General features: G+C 40.9%; 1 protein-coding gene across 1 annotated transcript in view; it reads right to left on the reverse strand.

The window, feature by feature from the left end:
• LOC109898516 (V-set and transmembrane domain-containing protein 2-like protein) overlaps positions 1–12750 on the reverse strand; it is a 55566-nt gene extending 42816 nt beyond the window's left edge. Inside the window, exon 1 of the mRNA XM_020493542.2 lies at positions 12386–12750. Within this exon, the coding sequence (XP_020349131.1) occupies positions 12386–12503 (118 nt within the window). The 5' untranslated portion in view covers positions 12504–12750. The remainder of the gene's footprint in view (positions 1–12385) is intronic.
• Positions 12751–20728: the final 7978 nt, after the last annotated feature.

Raw genomic sequence — 20728 nt, forward strand, 5'->3', positions numbered from 1 at the left:
ACCTCCTTTCGCTCTTGTTGTCGCTGCCTGTAACCACGCCACTCGGTCCGTGTGTGGTGGGTGATTCTGTAACGGCGTTCTTCGTTTGTCGAATGAGAGTCGGACCGAAATGCAGCGTGGTGGTTACTCATGTCTTTTAATGAAGATATAGCGATACACAAAATAACTATACAAATACGAAAACAACAAACGGAACGTGAAACCTAATTACAGCCTATCTGGTGACACTACACAGAGACAGGAACAATCTATGACCAAGGCGTGACACGATCCTCCACCAAATTTCACACTGGGTGCGAGACACTGTGGCTTGTAGGCCTCTCCAGGTCTCGCACCCACTGTGAAAGTTGGTAGAGGATCGGCGATGATCTAGGGGTGCTTCAGCAAGGCTGGAATTGGGCAGATTTGTCTTTGTGAAGGACGCATGAATCAAGCCACGTACAAGGTTGTCCTGGAAGAAAACATTTTCCAGCAGGACAATGCTCCATGCCACACAGCCAGGTCAATCAATGTGTTGATGGAGGAGCACCTGATCAAGAACCTGTCATGACCAGCCAAATCTCCAAACCTGAACCCCACTGAAAACCTCTGGAATGTGATCAAGAGAAAGATGGATGGTCACAAGCCATCAAACAAAGCTGAGCTGCTTGAATTTTTGCGCCAGGAGTGGCATAAAGTCACCCAACATCGAAGACACATGAAAGCTGTGATTGAAAATCAGGGTTATTCCACCAAATATTGATTTCTGAACTCTTCCTAAGTTAAAACATTAGTATTGTGTTGTTTGAAAATGAATATGAACTTTGCATTATTTGAGGTAATTTTTTGGGAGGAACTCTGCATCTTTGTTGTTATTTTGACCAGTTGTCATTTTCTGCAAATAAATGCTCTAAATGACAATATTTCTATTTTGATTTTGGGAGAAATGTTGTCAGTAGTTTATAGAATAAAACAACATTTTTAATTTTACCCAAACACATACCTATAAATAGGAAAACTCATTTTGCACTGGTCTCTTAATATTTTCCAGAGCTTTATATATACAGTATATATATATATATATACACCTACTCATTCAAGGGTATTTCTTTATTTTTACATTTTATACATTGCAAAAATAATATTGAAGACATCAACACTATGAAATAACACTTACGGAATCCTGTAGTAACCCAAAATGTGTTAAACAAATCAAAATATATTTTATATTTGAGATTCTTCAAAGTAGCCACCCTTTGCCTTGATGACAGCTTTGCACGCTCTCAACCAGCTTCGATGTAGAAAGTAAAGGAAAACCCTTGTGTCCAAACTTTTGACTGGTACTGTAAATATATATATATGAGAGAGAGAGAGAGAGAGGGAGAGAGAGAGAGAGAGACAGACAGACAGACATATGTATACTATGCCTCCCTTTGACTTCTTCCACATTTTGTTGTGTTAAAGCCTGAATTTAAACTGTATGAAATCGAGATTTTTTTGTCACAGGCCTACACACAATACACAATAATAGCGTTTAACATAATTGTTTTATGACTACCTCATCTCTGTACCCCACACAATTATCTGTAAGGTCGCTCAGTCAAGCAGTGCATTTCAAACACAGATTCAACCACAAAGACCAGGGAGGTTTTCCAATGCCTCGCAAAGGAGGGCACATATGTGTAAAAAAAAAAAGCTTTCTTATAGACTATTAAATAACTTCACAGAGCTTCATTGTTCTGTGCGTGATTTCCTACAAGACAGGAATGTCAGTGTTCTGCCATGGCCAGTGAAGAGCCCAGATCTCAATCCCATTGAGCAGGTCTGTGACCTGTTGGATCGGAAGGTGAGGGCTAGGGTCATTCCCTCCAGAAATGTCCGGGAACTTGCAGGTGCCTTGGTGGAATAGTGGGGTAACATCTCACAGCAAGAAGTGGCAAATCTGGTGTAGTCCATGAGGAGGAGATGCACTGCAGTACTTAATGCAGCTGGTGGCCACACCAGATACTGACTGTTACTTATGTTTTCTGTTAGTAACATGTCTGTGGAACTTTTTTAAGTCTCAGTTGTTGAATCTTGTTGTGTTCATACAACACATTTACATGTGAATTTTGCTGAAAATAAACGCAGTTGACAGTGAGAGGATGTTTCTTTTTTATGTCCTAGATATAGCACCGACACTTATGATTTATTTTTGGACTGTCTTTTTTGCCATTTATGAATGTATTATTGAAAATGTTTCTATGGGCTATAGTAGTAAAGGTTAAATTCAACATTTGATCAAATAATTGTTTAATATTTTGGGGGGATACCTAAAGGGGTCCTAAAATTCAAAATCAAATAGCTAAATGATCCATGGTATGGCCATCTTAAAACAATTCCATGTCAGCTTAGAATTCCCCAAAGATACAGGAGTCCTTCCTGATCGGAGAGGAAGGAATGCGCTTAGGGATTTCACCATGAGGTCAACGATGACATTAAAACAGTTACAGAGATAGGAGAAAACTGAGGATGGATCAACAACATGGTAGTTTCTTCACAATACTAATACTAATCTAAATGACAGAGTAAAAAGAAGGAAGCCTGCACAGCATAATAGTATTCCAAAATATACATTCTGTTTGCATTTAGGCAAAGAAATGTGACAAAGAAATGTACTTTATGTCCTGAATACGAAGAACTATGTTTGGGGGCAAATCCAACACAACACATTGCTGAGTGCCACAAGCATGGTGGTAGTTACATCATGTTATGGGTATGCTTGTCATTCGCAAGGACTGGGGAGTTCTTTAGCATGAAAATAAATGGAATAGAGCTTTGCACTGACAACATCCTCATCTTAGAGGAAAATCTGGTTCAGTCTGCTTTCCCACAGACACTGGGAGAAAAATCCACCTTTCAGTAAGACAATAACCTAAAACACAAGGCTAAATATACACTGGTGTTGCTGAACAGAAAATGCTGAATGTTTGTAAGTGGCTTAGTTACAGTTCTGGAAATCTATGGCAAGACTTGAAAATGGCTGTCTAGTAATGATCCGAAACCAAATTGACAGAGCTTAAAGAATCTTTTCAAGAATAATGTGCAAATATTGTGCAAGACAGGTGTGCAAAACTCTTACGAGTTTTACCCAGAAAGACTCTCAGCTGTAATCGCTGCCGAAGGTGGTTCTACCACGTATTGACCCAGGGGTAAAAAAAAAAGAGTGCAATGCCTTCAGAGAGTATTCATACCCCTTGACTTATTCCACATGTTATTGTGTTACAGCCTGAATTACAAATAGATTAAATGTATTGTTTTTCTCTCAAACATCTACACACAATAACGCATAATGACAAAGTGAAAACATGCTTACATTTTTTTTGTGCAAATTTACTGAAAATAAAATACAGAAATATCTCATTTACATACTGTAAGTTTTCACACCCCTGAGTAAACACATGTTAGAATCACCTTTGATGGCGACGACAGCTGTGAGTCTTTCTGGGTGCGTTTCTAAGAGCTTTGCACACCTGGATTGTACAATATTTGCACATTACTCTAAAAAAATGTATTCAAGCTGTTTACACACCATTATACATACAGTGCATTCAGAAAATATTCAGACCCCTTGACTTTTTCCACATTTTGTTACATTATAGCCTTATTCTAAAATATAATAAATAGTTTTTTCCCTCCCACCAAGTAATGTTAAAGCAAAAAGATGTTTCGAATTTTTAGCAAATTTATAAAATAAGAAAAACAGAAATATCACATTTACATACTGTAAGTATTCAGAGCCTTTAATCAGTACTTTGTTGAGGCACCTTTGGCAGCAATTACAGCATCGAGTCTTCTGAAGTATGACGCTACAAACTTGGCACACGTGTATTTGGGGAGTTTCTCCCATTTTTCTCTGTAGATCCTGTCAAGCTCTGTCAGGTTGGATGGGGAGCATCGTTGCACAACTATTTTCAGGTATCTACAGAGATGTTCGATCGGGTTCAAGTCCGGGCTCTGGCTGGGCCACTCAAGGACATTCAGAGACTTGTCCGGAAGAGTTGTCTTGGCTGTGTGCGTAGGGCCGTTGTCTTGTTGTAAGGTGCATCTTTCCCCCAGTCTGAGGTCCTGAGCACTCTGGAGCAGGTTTTCATTAAGGATCTCTCTGTACTTTGCTCCATTCATCTTTCCCTCGATCCTGACGAGTCTCCCAGTCCCTGCCACTGATAAACATCCCCACAGCATGATGCTGCCACCACCATGCTTCACCGTAGGGATGGTGCCAGGTTTCCTCCAGATGTGAAGCTTGGCATTCAGGCCAAACAGTTCAATCTTGGATTCATCAGACCAGAGAATTTTGTTTCTCATGGTCTCAGAGACTTTTACATGCCCTTCAGAAAAGTCCAAGTGGGCTGTAATGTGTCTTTTACTGAGGAGTGGCTTCCAACTGGCCACTTCACCATAAAGGCCTGATTGGTGGAGTGCTTCAGAGACCTGTCCTTCTGGAAGGTTCTCCCATCTCCACAGAGGAACTCTAGAGCTCTGTCAGAGTGACCATCAATATCTTGGTTACTTGGTTTTCTCGCAGTGTCTGTTGGGGTAGGGGCTCCCGAGTGGCGAAGGGGCTGTCACGCCCTGGCCTTAGTTATCTTTGTTTTCTTTATTATTTTGGTTAGGTCAGGGTGTGACATGGGGGATTTATGTGTTTTGTCTTGTCTAGGGTTTTTTGTAAGTTAATGGGGCTGGCCCCGTTCTAGGTAAATTGTATGTCTATAATTGCCTAGATTGGTTCTCAATTAGAGGCAGCTGTCTATCGTTGTCTCTGATTGGGAACCATGTTTAGGCAGCCATATTCTTTGGGTATTTTGTGGGTGATTGTTTCCTGTGTCAGTGTTTGTGCCACACTGGACCGTTTCGTTGCCAGTTCACTTTATTATTTTGTATATGTGTTCATGTTCAGTTTTTCTTATTAAAAACCATGGACACCGACCATGCTGCATATTGGTCCGATCCTTGTTTCACCTCTTCAGTGGAAGAGGAGGAAATCTGCCGTGACAGGGGCTGCCGAGTCACACCTGTCTTAGAGCTCTACGGACAATTCCTTTGACCTCATGGCTTGGTTTTTGCTCTGACATACACTGTAAACTATGGGACCTTATATAGACAGGTGTGTTCCTTTCCAAATCATGTCCAATCAATTGCATTTACCACAGGACTCCAATTGTGTTGTAGAAACATACCAAGGATGAAAAATGGAAGAAGGATGCACCTTAGCTCAATTTCAAGTCTCATAAAAAAAGGGTTGAAATACTTATGTAAATAAGATATTTATGTTTAAAATTTGGTATACATCTAAAAACCTGTTTTTGCTTTGTCATTATGGGGTATTGTGTGTAGATTTCTGATTTTCTTTTTTAATCCATTTTAGAATAAGTCTGTATCATTACAAAATATGGAAAAGGTTAAGGGGTCTTAATACTTTCCAAAGGCACTGTATACAGTATAGATGGAGAACCTTGTTATACACAGTATGGGCAGCATATGAATATAAAAGGTTCGTACATCAGTAGTTATATAGGATGAGCCATGACGAGAATACAGTATACTGAATAGATATAAAGTCAAATCAAATTGTATTGGTCGGATACACCAATTTGCAGATATTATCTGAGATTTGTTGCTTTAATAGTGCAGTAACACCTAACAATACAAAACATTACACACAAAAAGCATGTAAACATTATTAAAGTGACAAGTGTTCAATGTCTCTATACACATAGGGTGAAGCAGTCTCTAAGGTGCTGGGTAGAGCACCAGGTGGTAGCCGGCTAGTAACAGTGTCTAAGGTTCAGGAAAGGGTACTGGGGGAGGCCGGCTAGTGATGACTGTTTAAAACCTGTTTGGGATAGGGGACAGCATTTTCACATTCGGATGAAAAGCGTGCCCAGAGTAAACCTCCTGCTACTCAGGCCTAGAAGCTAATATATGCATATTATTAGTAGTATTGGATAGAAAACACTCTGAGTTTCTAAAACTGCTTGAATGATGTCTGTGAGTATAACAGAACTCATATGGCAGGCGAAAACTAGAGAAAAATCCAACCAGGAAGTGGGAAATCTGAGGTTTGTAGTTTTCCAACTCATTGCCTATCAAATATACGGTGTCTATGGGGTCATATTGCACTTCCTAAGGCTTCCACTAGATGTCAACAGTCTTTAGAATGTTGTTTTAGGCTTCTACTGTGAAGTGGGGGAGAATGAGAGCTGAATCAACCAGAGGCCTGCCAGAGTGGCATGAGCTGATTACGCGTGCACACGTGGGAGTGACCTGCGTTCCATTGCAATTCTAAAGACAAAGGAATTCTCCAGTTGGAACATTATTGAAGATTTATGTTCAAAACATCCTAAAGATTGATTCTATACTTCGTTTGAGATTTTTCTACGAACTGTAATATGACTTTTTGAACTTTTCGTCTGAACTTTCGCCTGGACTTGCCCGTGCCTCGTGAGTTTGGATTTGTTTACCGAACGCGCTAACACAAGGAGGTATTTGGACATAAATTATGGACTTTATCGAACAAAACAAACATTTATTGTGGAACTGGCATTCCTGGGAGTGCATTTTGATGAAGATCACCAAAGGTAAGTGAATATTTATAACGCTATTTCTGCCTTTTCTGACTCGACATGCATGTTTTTGTGTCTGAGTGCCGTACTCAGATTATTGCATGGTTTACTTTTTCCGTAAAGCTTTTATGAAATCTGACACAGCGGTTGCATTAAGGAGAAGTATATCTATAATTCTGTGCATAATAATTGTATCTTTTATCAAAGTTTATATTGAGTATTTCTGTAAATTTATGTGCCTCTCTGAAAATTCGCCAGATGTTTTCGAGGCACAACATTACTGACCATAAAGCGCCTATGTAAACTGAGATTTTTGGATATAAATATGAACTTTATCGAACGAAACATACATGTATTGTGTAACATGAAGTGCTATGAGTGCCTTCTGATGAAGATCATCAAAGGTTAGTGATTAATTATATCTCTATTTCTGCTTTTTGTGACTCCTCTCTTTGGCTGGAAAATGGCTGTGTGTGTTTTTGTGACTAGGCTCTGACCTAACATAATCAAATTGTGTACTTAGCTGTAAAGCCTTTTTGAAATCGGACACGATGGGTAGATTAACAAGAAGTTTATCTTTAATTTGGTGTATTGCACTTGTGAATGTATGAAAGTTCCGCTGCCTTTTCAGCGGAATGTTGTCGAGGGTTTCCGCTAGCGGAACCCCAAGCCGTAAGAATTAACAGGCTGATGACCTAGAGATAGAAGCTGTTGATCAGTCTCTTGGTCCCAGATTTGATGCACCTGTACTGTGTCCTCCTTATAAATGGAAGCGGGGTGAACTGGCCATGGCTCGTGTGGCGGATGTCCTTGATGAACTTCTTGGCCTTCCTGTGACACCGGGTGTCCTGGAGGGCAGGCAGTTTGCCCCCGAATAAATGCTTTAGTCTGACCTCACCACCCTTTGGAGAGAACTACGGTTGTGGACGGTGCATTTGCCATACCAGGTGGTATTGGTATTTGGTATTTATTAGGATCCCCATTAGCCGCTGCAAAAGCATCAGCTACTCTTCCTGGGATCCACATGAAACATGACATAATACATAGTACAGAACATTATTAGTCAAGGACTGAAATACATACACCTAAAACGTCACACATAGCCTACATATCAAAACATACACCCAATATCTAGGTCTAATACATACAGTGGTGACCCGTCATTCAGGGCAGGTGGGCCCCACCTGTTTTGAGCATCACACTTTTAGGTTATAAATACATAAATAATTAAATCTATATATATATATTTTTTTTTTATTAATTGGGGGGCTTGTCTGTTTTGCTTGATATTTTGGCATTAATACATGTCACATATCAGCTTGCAAACAATGTAAAAAAAAATGTAATTGGTTGGTTCAGTTTTCTGTTTTCTGTTTTCTGTCTAAGGTTAGTGCTCAAAAATGTTTTTCTGTGGCTTTGCTGGCATGCATCCCACTTTTTTTTGCCCCACCAAGATTTACATGCTAAAATCGCCACTGAATACATAGTACAATGCAAATTACAATACAATATATATAAAATGGCTGTCTCTTCACAGTCCCATTTGTGCAGTCAGGTGTTCTTTTACCTGTTTTTTTTAACCTGAAACTGGTTTTATTTCTAGCTTGAGTTACCTGGTGTGGCAGAGAGTTATATGTAGTCAAATCAAATCAAACTTTATTTGCCACATGCGCCGAATACAACAAGTGTAGACTTTACCGTGAAATGCTTACTTACAAGCCCTTAACCAACGGTGCATTTCAAGAAGAAGAAAATATTTACCAACTGGGCTAAAATAAAAGGTAATACTAAAAAGTAACACAATAAGAATAACAATAACGAGGCTATATACCAGGGGCACCGGTAGCGAGTCAGTGTGCAGGGGTACAGGCTAGTTAAGGTAATCTGTACATGTAGGTGGGGGCGAAGTGACTATGCATAGGTACCTAACAAACAGCGAGTAGCAGCAGTGTACAATGGGGGTGGGGGCTAGAAGCTGTACTGGGCCATTCGCACTACCCTCTGTAGCGCCTTGTGGTCAGATGCCGAGCAGTTGCCATACCAGGCGGTGATGCATCCGGTCAGGATGCTCTCGATGTGCAGCTGTAGAACCTTTTGAGGATCTGGGGACCCATGCCAAATCTTTTCATTCTCCTGAGGGGGAAAAGGTTTTGTTGTGCCCTCTTCACAACTGTCTTGGTATGTTTGGACCATGATAGTTTGTTGGTGATGTGGACACCAAGGAACTTGATACTCTCGACCCGCTCCACTACAGCCCCGTCAATGTTAATGGGGGCCTGTTCGGCCTGCCTTTTCCTGGAGTCCACGATCAGGTCCTTTGTCTTGCTCACATTGAGGGAGAGATTGTTGTCCTGGCACCACACAGCCAGTTCTTGTCGGTGATCAGGCCTACCACTGTTTTGTCATCAGCAAACTTAATCATGGTGTTGGAGTTGTGTTTGGCCATGCAGTCGTGGGTGAACAGGGAATACAGGAGGGGACTAAGTACACACCCCTGTGGGGCTCCAGTGTTAAGGATCAGCATGGTAGATGTGTTGTTGCCTACTCTTACCACCTGGGGGTGGCCCGTCAGGAAGTCCAGGATACAGTTGCAGAGAGAGGTGTTTAGTCCCAGAGTCCTTAGCTTAGTGATGAGCTTCGAGGGCACTATGGTGTTGAACGCTGAGCTGTAGTCAGTGAACAGCATTCTCACATAGGTGTTCCTTTTGTTCAGGTAAGAAAGGGCAGTGTGGAGTGCGATTGAGATTGTGTCATCTGTGGACCTGTTGGGACGGTATGCGAATTGGAGTGGGCAGGTTACCTTCGCTTTCTTGGGCACAGGGACTATGGTGGTCTGCTTGAAACATGTAGGTATTACAGACTCGTTCAGGGAGAGTTTGAAAATGTCAGTGAAGATACTTGACAGTTGGTCCGCGCATGCTTTGTGTACACGTACTGGTAATCCGTCTGGCCCAGCGGCTTTGTGAATGTTAACCTGTTTAAAGGCTTTGTTCACATCGGCTACCGAGAGCGTTAGCCGATGTCATGGCTCTATTTAATACTTTGCGTTTCCCAGCCTCTGTTCTGGACCTGACGACTGCGAAGAGACCTCTGGTTGCATGTCTTGTGTTGTACCGATGATTGTCTAAACTGTGTGCCAACTGCTTGAACAGACCGTTCGGTGCCTTCAACACAACAATACATTGCACAAAGACCAACAGTAATGCAGACAATCTCTCCTCAACTTTCAGCCAGGAGAGACTGACATGCATGTTACGGACACTTTCCCTCTGTTTACATCTAAGTGCAACACGTTCTGCTTTGTTCTGGACCAACTGCAATTGACCTATGTCCTTCTTAGCTGCACATGACCACAAAGCTGGGCAGTGGCCCAGGGCAGGGTACTGGTACTTGACCATTTAGTCTATATGTTTTTACCATGACAGCTTGCTATCTAGGGTTCACCCACCAGTTTAGTCTCCTCAACTTGCTCAATAGCCAATAGGTACGGTGATAGAGCCCGGAAGGATGCTCTCAATGGTGCATCTGTAGCCTCCTGAGGTTGAAGAGGTGCTGTTGCAGCTTTTTCACCACACTGTCTGTGTGAAAGGACCATTTCAGGTTGTCAGTGATGTGCACGCAGAGCAACTTGAAGCTTTTGACCCTCTCCGCTGCGGCCCCGTCGATGTGGTTGGGGGCATGCCCTCTCTGCTGTCTCCTGTAGTCCACGATCAGCTAATTTGTTTAGTTGACGTTGAGGTACGACTTAACCTCAATGGGATGCAGCTCTCATTTCGGTTGAGAAGCCAGTCACCTCCAAGAGTGAAACAAAAGGCAATTTTTTCCCAGGTCACCAAAGAGAGAACAGCGAATGAAGATAGTAGGATCTGAGTTATAGCTACGCTACAGTAGCCTATTTTGAAATGATGAGCTTTCCCCTTTTATGAAATTCCCACCCTGAGCCATTCTCTTTTGTGGCTGGTTACACGTAAGACCGGGGAGAGAACATTGCAGTTAAACCCCATTTTAATTAACTCCCTCTGGGAGTGATGCGTGTAATCGATTTTTCTACCCATCCAAGATTGTCAATTCATCCAGCGCCAGTATACGCTACACTCATTCATATTGATTTGGCTAAAGCTGACGCGCTAAGGACAGAGAGAGAGAGAGAGAGAGCGAGAGAGAGAGAGAGAGCTCCTGGGACAGAATAGGGAGACACAATGATAAAGTGTTTATCGCAGACGATCAAATTAAATTGTAAAGCAGCCTGCAGTTAGAGCCAAAATACTGTAGAAACATCTTTGTGACAGGGAATATGGCAAAAATGCAGTGCCACACCAATTAGTAAGCTTCTACTACATTTTATCCGAGTATGTACAAGCACGCTCATTGCTGGTAAGGTATTGCTGTTAAAATAATGCATCAACATATCATTGCTGTTCTTGTCCATTTGTGTTCTGCATTTTGTCATGTTCTATGTTTTGTGTCAACCCCAGGAAAAATAGCTGATGCTTCTTCAACAGCTAATGGGGATCTGAAAGAAAATCTGAAAAAAAATCATGAGTTCATTCAAAAAAAGTCCAGAAATCTTAATAAGATAAATTGGTTTATTCATGTTTTCTCCCAACCTAACTCCAGGGTCTCTCAGGGTGGTGGCTCATTAACATTTTGAAAACTAATTTTTGTAGATAACATGATTGATTAATACAGATTTTAAACTATTGCTTTGTCTGTCCAATCCATTACCAATGTCTCCCATAGGATCTTAAAATAGGGAACGATTACACACATCCATTGTCTCTGAGCAGGTGCTGGCTACTAAAAAAATCAATTAGAAAGTGAAATGAGACTCTGCTCCTATGTGAGGTCTTTTTCACCCGTTATTCCCATAGTAACTTCCTAAGTAAGTCATATATTTACCCTCAACATACCGTGACTAGTGCCCTCACACCTGCCATATACGGGCCTGAATCACCTGCCACCTATCTACTCCTTCCCCCCCAAAATCCCCCACTTAAAATCCCACCTCTGCCAACAATGCACCCCCCTGCCACCCTTGATTTCACAGCACGCAAACGAAGCAAAAGTTGAAAAAGAAAATATATCCTCCGACAAACTTAAAATGACATGGATGATTTATAGCTTTGGGACATGAACATTGATTTTCCTCTTGTCTGTGTTGTTCTGTCAGTAAATTAGCCCAAGATGCACCGCTACCTAACTGGAAATACCATATACGAAATCCAACAGCAATAGCTCAAAACAGTTGCTCCAAATATAGCATTGTCAGATATCAAGTTTCAACTGCCCCTCACAAAAATGGTCTTTGAGGTCATACAATTGTATTGCACAGTTGGATTAATGTAACAGTTGAACCGGGTTGACATGAACTCATTCCCCTTTTCAATACTCAAACGTGCCATATAAAGGAATGTTGCGTTCATTAATATCACACATGTTTAATGTATTATAACAACAAAGCAATCTTCACAGATACAGGCTAAACAGTCCAGGGAAGTCTTAAGAGCCAAAATGATTAAAAATGCTATTCTGTCATAAAGATGTTAATGATTGAAGGATTTATTTTATTTACGCGTCATACATCTAGCTACCGGTGCCCGGCCCACATGGGTTTACAAGACACTAGTAATGTGTGTCTCAGATAACTTTATACTCTAAACAATAGTCGCAACTATCATCACCATCTTGACATCAGTCAACCCCACCCAATCAGAATAGTCGCGAGTGCATGGCACAATGTATCAGTTGTAATATGCAACATAATGAATTGGCTACATAATTACCGACGGAATTAAACCTACCATTTCCAGATATATGATTGTCCACCTCGGTTCGCACAGTCGGTTTGTAAGCGGCGTTAAATTGAATATAGAGTCCCATATAATGTAAAATCCATATTATCACTCCAAATGCTCCCATTGCTTTTGTTCTTGTTTCAAGTCGTGGACGAAAAACTCACATTAGGCGGAGCACGCTCACTAAACAGTATCCAAATCCTTCCTGGATGACAGCACCCTCGGAGATTAGATACAAAATAGAACCTGACAAAAATTGCGCTATGAGGCGCAAGGTGTACCCTATTCGCCTGCGGGATATTATCAGCACTGGTTTCCTGTATTTCTTCTGCAAGCAAGCACCTCCAGTAGAGGCGGACGGAGAAATACATGGGGACAAGTGCAGTGGCTTGCAGAGAAAGTCAATTAGGCGGAGGGATCTAGAAAAATTATAGGCCTACTGTTATTAACTTTTATAACAAGTTACATTGGGGGATCTGAGGTTTTAACATCCTTTTTTCTGAATACTCATTATAAAAAAGATATGTTCAATAGTCAAAGCTCCTGTACTGTTCTTCTTACTTCTTTACAAATAGGTTTTTACTTGCTATATAGGCAACTCAAAAAGGTAGGCTAATGTGTATTTTTCTGGGCATAGGCAACGTTTACAATTGCAGTTGGCCTGTATTGCATTCCATATACCTAGCATGGCATAGCAATCTATCTATTCATCAGTTTATTCAAGAAAGACCACGACATTCAAATCTCCCCAAATCATAGAAAAAAAAGCATCTCAAAATCATTCCACTATAATATAATGGATATATTTGGTATATTTGATCAAATGTGATATTGGGCTAGGCATATGATTCTCAGCCTACTGCAAACAGATTGATTCCATAGAAATGCTACTTTATGCGAGACTGTCCTTTTCCAAACCACTAGAGGAATACATCAACCAACCTGCTGTCATCACATCTAACACATGGCCTTACAGCAGTATTAACCTAGGACTCAGCGCTACTGCAGCTGTTGGCCTAGCCGTACATTTCCTCCTATGGGGCTCGTATTGGCATGTAGTGAGCTCGCAGGCTCTTAATTAAGGGACACGTGTGGTTGAACACATAGTGTAGTTGAACACCTACACAGGGCATACATTTTTTTTAAAGCATGTGAGCCTCGTTCGTCATACTGAATGAGCTACGTTTGGCAACACTAGCTTCTATACAAGTTAATACGGGTTCTGCCCACATAGAGATGTAGCTTGGTTCGATCTGCGTTGTGTACATTTAATTAGGACACAACTGCAGGTCTGCCGGTTGGATTCTTTTTATTTGCCCTGCACACGAAGAGACAACACACCATATTTTAGCCCTTGGCGCAGTCACAGCTTACAGGCACCTGCGCAAGCACATGGACACTCACTCAAACACTGTCCCAAGTACTCACAAGTTACAATAGTTACCCTAGTTAGTAGAGACAAATCCATCCTTTCTCTTGTAGAAAAGGCAGGTTTTTGCTGCTTACTGTGCTGTACAGCTGCTCAAGCAAACACAATTCCTACAGTCATGAGGTCTCACCAAACCACAAGCTAACAGAGACCTTCTGATTCTCTGGTTACACAACACAAGACTGAGCTTCAAGTGTACTTACAATTGCAATTCGTTGAATGTCCCGACTCTTACGGAAACAACAGTGGCTTGGTTAACATAAAGTCTCCTTACAGTGGCCTACCCTCTTCATTCCCTCTCTCACAACCTGTGCTATCTGTGAAAGCTTTACAGCACATTGCAAAGATAGATTTTCCTTGATTTTTGTCCAGTTTCAGTATACTAATTACTTGAGGAGATCTACTTAAAAGCATTTCAATTGTCAACAGGGTTGTATTCAGTAGGCAGACACAAAAACAGAAAATGTGCTGTCTAGACTAGTTGACATACTTACCAAGGCTTGGATACAATAACACATGTATTGATAATGTATCTCGAGGAATCAGCATTCTCTTGTTAACAATTCAACAAACTGAACATACCGACCTGCTAGTAGGCCTTCACAAGACATTAAACCTATTTAGCTCTATACGTTTCTAAGAAGTACAGTACCAGTCAAAGTTTGGACACACCTACTGTACTTTTTTACTGTTTTCTACATTGTAGAATAATAGTAAAGACATCCATGAAATAAGACATATGGAATCATGTAGTAACCAAAAAAAGTGTTATACAAATCTAAATATATGTCATATTTGATATTTTTCAAAGTAGCCACTCTTTGCCTTGATGACAGCTTTGCTCACACTTGGCATTCTCTCAACCAACTTCCTGAGAAATGCTTTTCCAACAGTCTTGAAGGAGTTCCCACATATGCTGAGCACTTGTTGGCTGCTTTTCCTTCACTCTGTGGTCCAACTCATCCCAAACAATCTCAATTGGGTTGAGGTTGGGTGATTGTGGAAGCCAGGTCATCTGATACAGCACTCCATCACGCTCCTTCTTGGTCAAATAATCCTTACACAACCTGGAGGTGCGTTGGGTAATTGTCGTGTTGAAAAACAAATGATAGTTTCACTAAGTGCAAACCAGATTGGATGGCGTATCACTGTAGAACGCTGTGGTAGCCATGCTGGTTAAGTGTGCATTGAATTCACTGACAGTGTCACCAGCAAAGCACCCCCACACCATCACACCTCCTCCTCCATGCTTCACGGTGGGAACCATACATGTGGAGATCATCCGTTCACCTACTATGTGTCTCACAAAGACACAGCGGTTGGAACCAAAAATATCAAATTTGGACTCATCTGACCAAAGGACAGGATCATTGATCTAATGTCCATTGCTCGTGTTTCTTGGCCTAAGCAAATCTCTTATTATTATTGGTGTCCTTTAGTAGCATTTCTTTGCAGCAATTCAACCATGAAGGCCTGAATCACGCAGTATGTTACTTGACCTCTGTGAAGCATTTATTTGGGCTGCAATTTCTGAGGCTGGTGACTCTAATGAACGCATCCTCTGCAGCAGAGGTAACTCGGAGCCAGTTTCATCATAGCGCTTGATGGTTTTTGCGACTGCACTTGAAGAAACTTTCAAAGTTCTTGACATTTTCCGCATTGACTGACCTTCATGTCTTAAAGTAATGATGGACTGTTGTTTCTCTTTGCTTATTTGAGCTGTTCTTGCCATAATATGGACTTGGTCTTTTACCAAATAGGGCTATCTTCTGTATACCACCCCTACCTTGTCACAACACAATTGATTAGCTCATACGCATTAAGAAGGAAATAAATTCCACAAAATAACAAAGCACACTTGTTAATTGAGATACATTCCAGGTGACTACCTCATGAAGCTGGTTGAGATCATGCCAAAAGTTTGCAAAGCTCTCATCAAGGCAAAGGGTGGCACTAAGGAGGACTATTTATCCTGTTGACAAAACTCCATCTGTGGTACAATGTTCAATGTGGGGGACAAACTGCTAGGAACATTGAAAATTATGCAGTTATGAGTCTGTAGTATTATTTGCAGATTAAGATTATTCATAATTTTTCCCATCTAATTTCATTTGTTGAACTTCCGATTTCATATGAGGTTGAACTCCAGAGAGCAATATGAAACTATTCTTGTCAATGAGAATGAAGTGGTTTTATTTACACTGAGTGTATAAAACATTAGGAACCTTCCTAATATTGAGTTACAGACCCCTTTGCCTTCAGAACAGCCTCAAATCGTCAGGGCATGAACTCTACAAGGTGTCTACAGGTGTTCCACAGGGATGCTGGCCCATGTTGACTCCAATGCACACCACAGTTGTGTCAAGTTGGCTGGATGTCGTTTAGGTGGTGGACCATTCTTGATACACACAGGAAACTGTTGAGCGTGAAAAATCCAACAGTGTTGCAGTTCTTGACACACACAAACCGGTGCACCTGGCACCTTCTACCATACCACATTCAAAGGCACTTAAAAATGGTGTCTTGCCCATTAACCCTCTGAATGGCACAAGTACATCATGCATGTCTTAATTGTCTCAAGACTTACAAATCCTTCTTTAAACTGTCTCCTCTCCTTCATTTACACTTATTCTAGTGGATTTAACAAGAGACATCAACAAGGGATCATAACTTTCACCTGGATTCACCTGGTCATTCTATGTCATGGAAAGAGGTGTTCCTAACGTTTTGTGTACTCAGTGTATATTCTATATTTAGCTTTATCTGAGTACATGATATACATTTTTCAGTTTGAATATCATCTATTTGAGCATTTAATGAACATACAGCACTCTGTTATATCAAACCTGGAAATGTTTGTTTCTCTCAAGAAGACATACAGTAGGATTTGAACATTCCCTTTGAAGAGAAGTCAGAAATTCTGTCAAGGCCTTGAAAAGCAGTTAACCTTTAGGGTTTTGCAGAAACTCTCCCATTTTGACTTTTTGTCAGGTCTGTGTCTTTTTTTTCTTCTCTCCAGGAGCTCCACTCCTCTCTGCTCTCTCCCTGGAAGGGTCATGTCCAGGCTGCAGCCGAGGGAGCTGTGGGGGAAGTGAAACTGATGTATGCAGACGTGAGGCACTGAGAAGGACACAACACCTGCCTGGCAGCCCTGAGCTCCACACCTCCCGGCACTAAATGCTTTAGACAGCCCATCCAGAGATGTGGAAGGTATGTGTGCGTGTGTGTGTGGAACTGGAAGAATGTCAAAGCTGTGGCTTTTCCATGGTCTTTAAACTCAGAATGTATTGAATTTCTGACACATTACTATAGGTTGACTTTTTAACTGCTGCATTTGAATACAATATTTTACATTTATGAGGTGAATTTATTTTCAAGGCCAGTGCACCATCAACAGGTAGAACACAATGGTTATTCTCTTGAATTCTCTCAACCATGCGTACTTCTTCTACTTGTCCTCTGTCATGAAAGAAATATGATTGTAGGCATTGTTCATGATGGAATAAATCATTTGCTTTCTCAAAGACAGGTTGTCAGTATGTGTAGGCATAAATGTGTCTGGCTATATGTTAGACTTTCTGCTAAGCAATGGAACTTGTAAGCATTTTCTGATGGATTTCTGATGTCTTTGAAGTTCTGTTACGTCTGCTGATATTCCAAAAAGGCTAAGGAATTTGTAGTTTGTCTTGAAAATGGCTTCTCTCCTGTGTAGTTACTTTTTGCACCACTGTTGTTTACCTCATCCACCATTTTAATGCCGGTAGAACAAAATATATATTAGCTCCCATGTGACCAGAGATCTCGACACCTTTATGAATATTAACCCATGCTCCGAGCTTTGGAGAAACCAAATATCCTGAGCTTTACTGCAAGAGGTAATGGCTTAATGTGGGTGAAGCTGTTTGCGTACTCAATTGTTGCCCGTGTCATGAGGCTGTTTCAGGAAGCCGCTGCTATCCTTTATAAGATCAGCAGGGATTTAGATCCGTAGGCGTTTAATTCCAAGGGCTTAACATTCTCCAACGGCTAAGGCTCCAATGGCTATGTCAAAGTGGAATTATGCTTTTTGAAATTGTTACAAATTCATTTAAAATGAAAAGCTGAAATGTCTTGAGTCAATAAGTCTTCAATCCCTTTGAATGACTACATGTCTGTACCCCGCACATACAATTATCTGTAAGGTCCCTCAGTCAAGCAGTGAATTTCAAACACAGATTCAACCTCAAAGACCAGGGAGGTTTTCCAAGGCCTTCCAAAGAAGGGCACTTATTTTCAGGGTAAAAAATAAATGGAATGGAGCTAAGCAGGAAAGCCTGGTTCAGTCTGCTTTTCACCAGACACTGGGAGATTAAGTCACCTTTCAGCAGGACACCATCCTAAAACACAAGGGCAAATCTACACTTCTTACCAAAAAGACAGTGAATGTTCCCAGTGGCAGAGCTATATTCTTGACTTAAATCTGCTTGAAATCTATGGCAAGACTTTAAAATGGTTGTCTACCAATGATCAACAAATTTGCAGAGCTTGAAGAATTTAGAAAATAATAATGGGCAAATATTGTACAATCCAGGTGTGCATCACTCTTAGAGACCAGAAGGACTCACAGCCGTAATCACTGCCAAAGGATTGATTCTAACATATATTGACTCAGGGGTGTGAATACTTTTGTACATTTTGTAAATTATTTTCAATTACATTTGTAAAAAATTCTGAAAACATGTTTTCACTTTGTCATTATGGGGTATTGTGTGTAGATGGGTGATATATATATATATATATATATATATATATTATACATTTTGAATTCAGACTGTAACACAACAAAATGTGGAATAAGTCAAAGGGTACGAATACTTTCTGAAGTTACTGTAAATGACATGGGTATCCCCCCCAAAACGGAGACTATTTTGTGAGTCAAATGTAGGGAGTGGGAAATGTAACTTTGCACAGTAAGGATGTGCAGGGATTATGCTTTGAGGAGAGTTTCTCTCGGGTCAGTGAGAGACTGAAAAGCATATTGGAACAGAAACAGAGGTAAATGTGTGGAGGCCTGGTTTTCTATTTTAGAACCTGGGAGGGAAATATGAATGGCAATACAAGGAAAGTGGCAGTACATTGTTTTGATAGCACTAAAACAGCACTTGTAAGACTAAATCGGTGTTCATTACTCTGTATTCACCATAATATGTCAGTTGTAGCGATGTAAATGCTACGGTGTAGCATTTGCCAAAATGACCTCTAAATAACGTTATATTTTCACACAAGTATTCAACAGAAGGAATACATGTTTTTTTCACACCCCAGTTAGCTCCTTCCTCTGTCTCCACCTGTCATCGGGCTGACCGCTCAGGAAAAATTATATGATGGTGAAACTTCGCGGCCATTTCCTGGTTCACTGACTATAACTTCTTGCTCCAGTAGATCTTTCGCAGTTCATTTCCAGAGCAATTTCAACTCGCTGCCTCAGAGAGCGGAGATGTCAACCAGCCACCCTGCAGCTGGAGTTTCTGAACATGAACTTACTTCAGCATTTACTGCCTTCCTCCCAAAAGTTAATATGGCTTGACAGAGACATGAAATTAATATGGATATGGCTATGAAAAGAGGCCACTGGTTGTTATGAATGGGCCACACATGATGTGCATCCCGCATGATGTCTCTGGCGGTTTGGGGAACATTATGCATCACAAATGGCATTCCATCACATCAACTGCATTGGGGAGATCTGTATGGTCTTGTTTGTCCATATATGAATGATCGTAAGCACTGTAGGCCTTGAAGCCTTGCTATAGATCATCCCTTGAGCAGTGTATCCCTATGCATTTGGCAGTTGGATGGATGTATAGCTCTCAACAGACACAGAATCTTACGAGACTTGCATTTGACAAGCAAGAGACAAATGCACCGAAACATAATGTGCATTACGGTGGTAACTGGAGTTGTTCCTACACTGCTGTGCTTGATTACTGCACTTAATGTACAACCCCCTAAGGTCTAACGGTCTGGGGCTGGGTTTCTACTAAGCTAACATATGGAATTGTTTTAAGAAGGTCATATCAAGGATCATTTAGATATTTCATTTTGAATTTGAGTACCCCTGTAAGTACATAAAAATGTTTTACAAATTATTTGATGAAACATTGAATTTGGCCTTATTGCCATTAGCCTATAGAAATGCATTGAATAACATTTTCATACATGGCAAAACATACAGTAAAATAAATACAGAACAGTAGTATGTTTGGAAGTGTCGGTCGTATATCTGAGAGACATTTTACCCATATTAACCAATTTCTTCTGGCACTAAATTACCTCCATATTCACTGAGTGTACAAAACATGACCAGGTGAACCCAGGTGAGGCTATGATCCCTTATTGATGTCACTTCCAATCAGTGAAATCCAATCAGTGAAAATCAGCGTTTCCCAAACTCAGTCCTCGGGACCCCAAGTGATGCAGGATTAGATTTTTTGCCCTAACACTACACAGCTGATTCAAATAGTTTATTACTTGAATCAGCTGTGTAGGGCTAGGGAAAAACCAAAACGTGCACCCCTTGGGGTCCCGGGGACCAAGTTTGGGAAACGCTGGTGTAGATGCGTTTCCCAAATGCAGAAAAAAACAATTTAAGCCTTGATACTATTGAGATATGTGTCAGAGGGTGAATGGGCAAGAAAAATATTTAAGTGCCTTTGAAAGGGGTATGGTAGAAGGTGCCAGGCGCACCGGTTTGAGTGTGTCAAGAACTGCAACGCTGTTGGGTTTTTCACACTCAACAGTTTCCTGTGTGTATCAAGAATGGTCCACAACCCAAAGGAGATCCAGCAAACTTGACACAACTGTGGTAAGCATTGGAGTCAAGATCCTAATGTTTTGTACAGTGTATACTTCCATTTATTTTTTAAACTGGTACTGGGCTA

Source organism: Oncorhynchus kisutch, linkage group LG1 (assembly GCF_002021735.2).
Source record: "Oncorhynchus kisutch isolate 150728-3 linkage group LG1, Okis_V2, whole genome shotgun sequence".
NCBI lineage: Eukaryota > Metazoa > Chordata > Actinopteri > Salmoniformes > Salmonidae > Oncorhynchus > Oncorhynchus kisutch.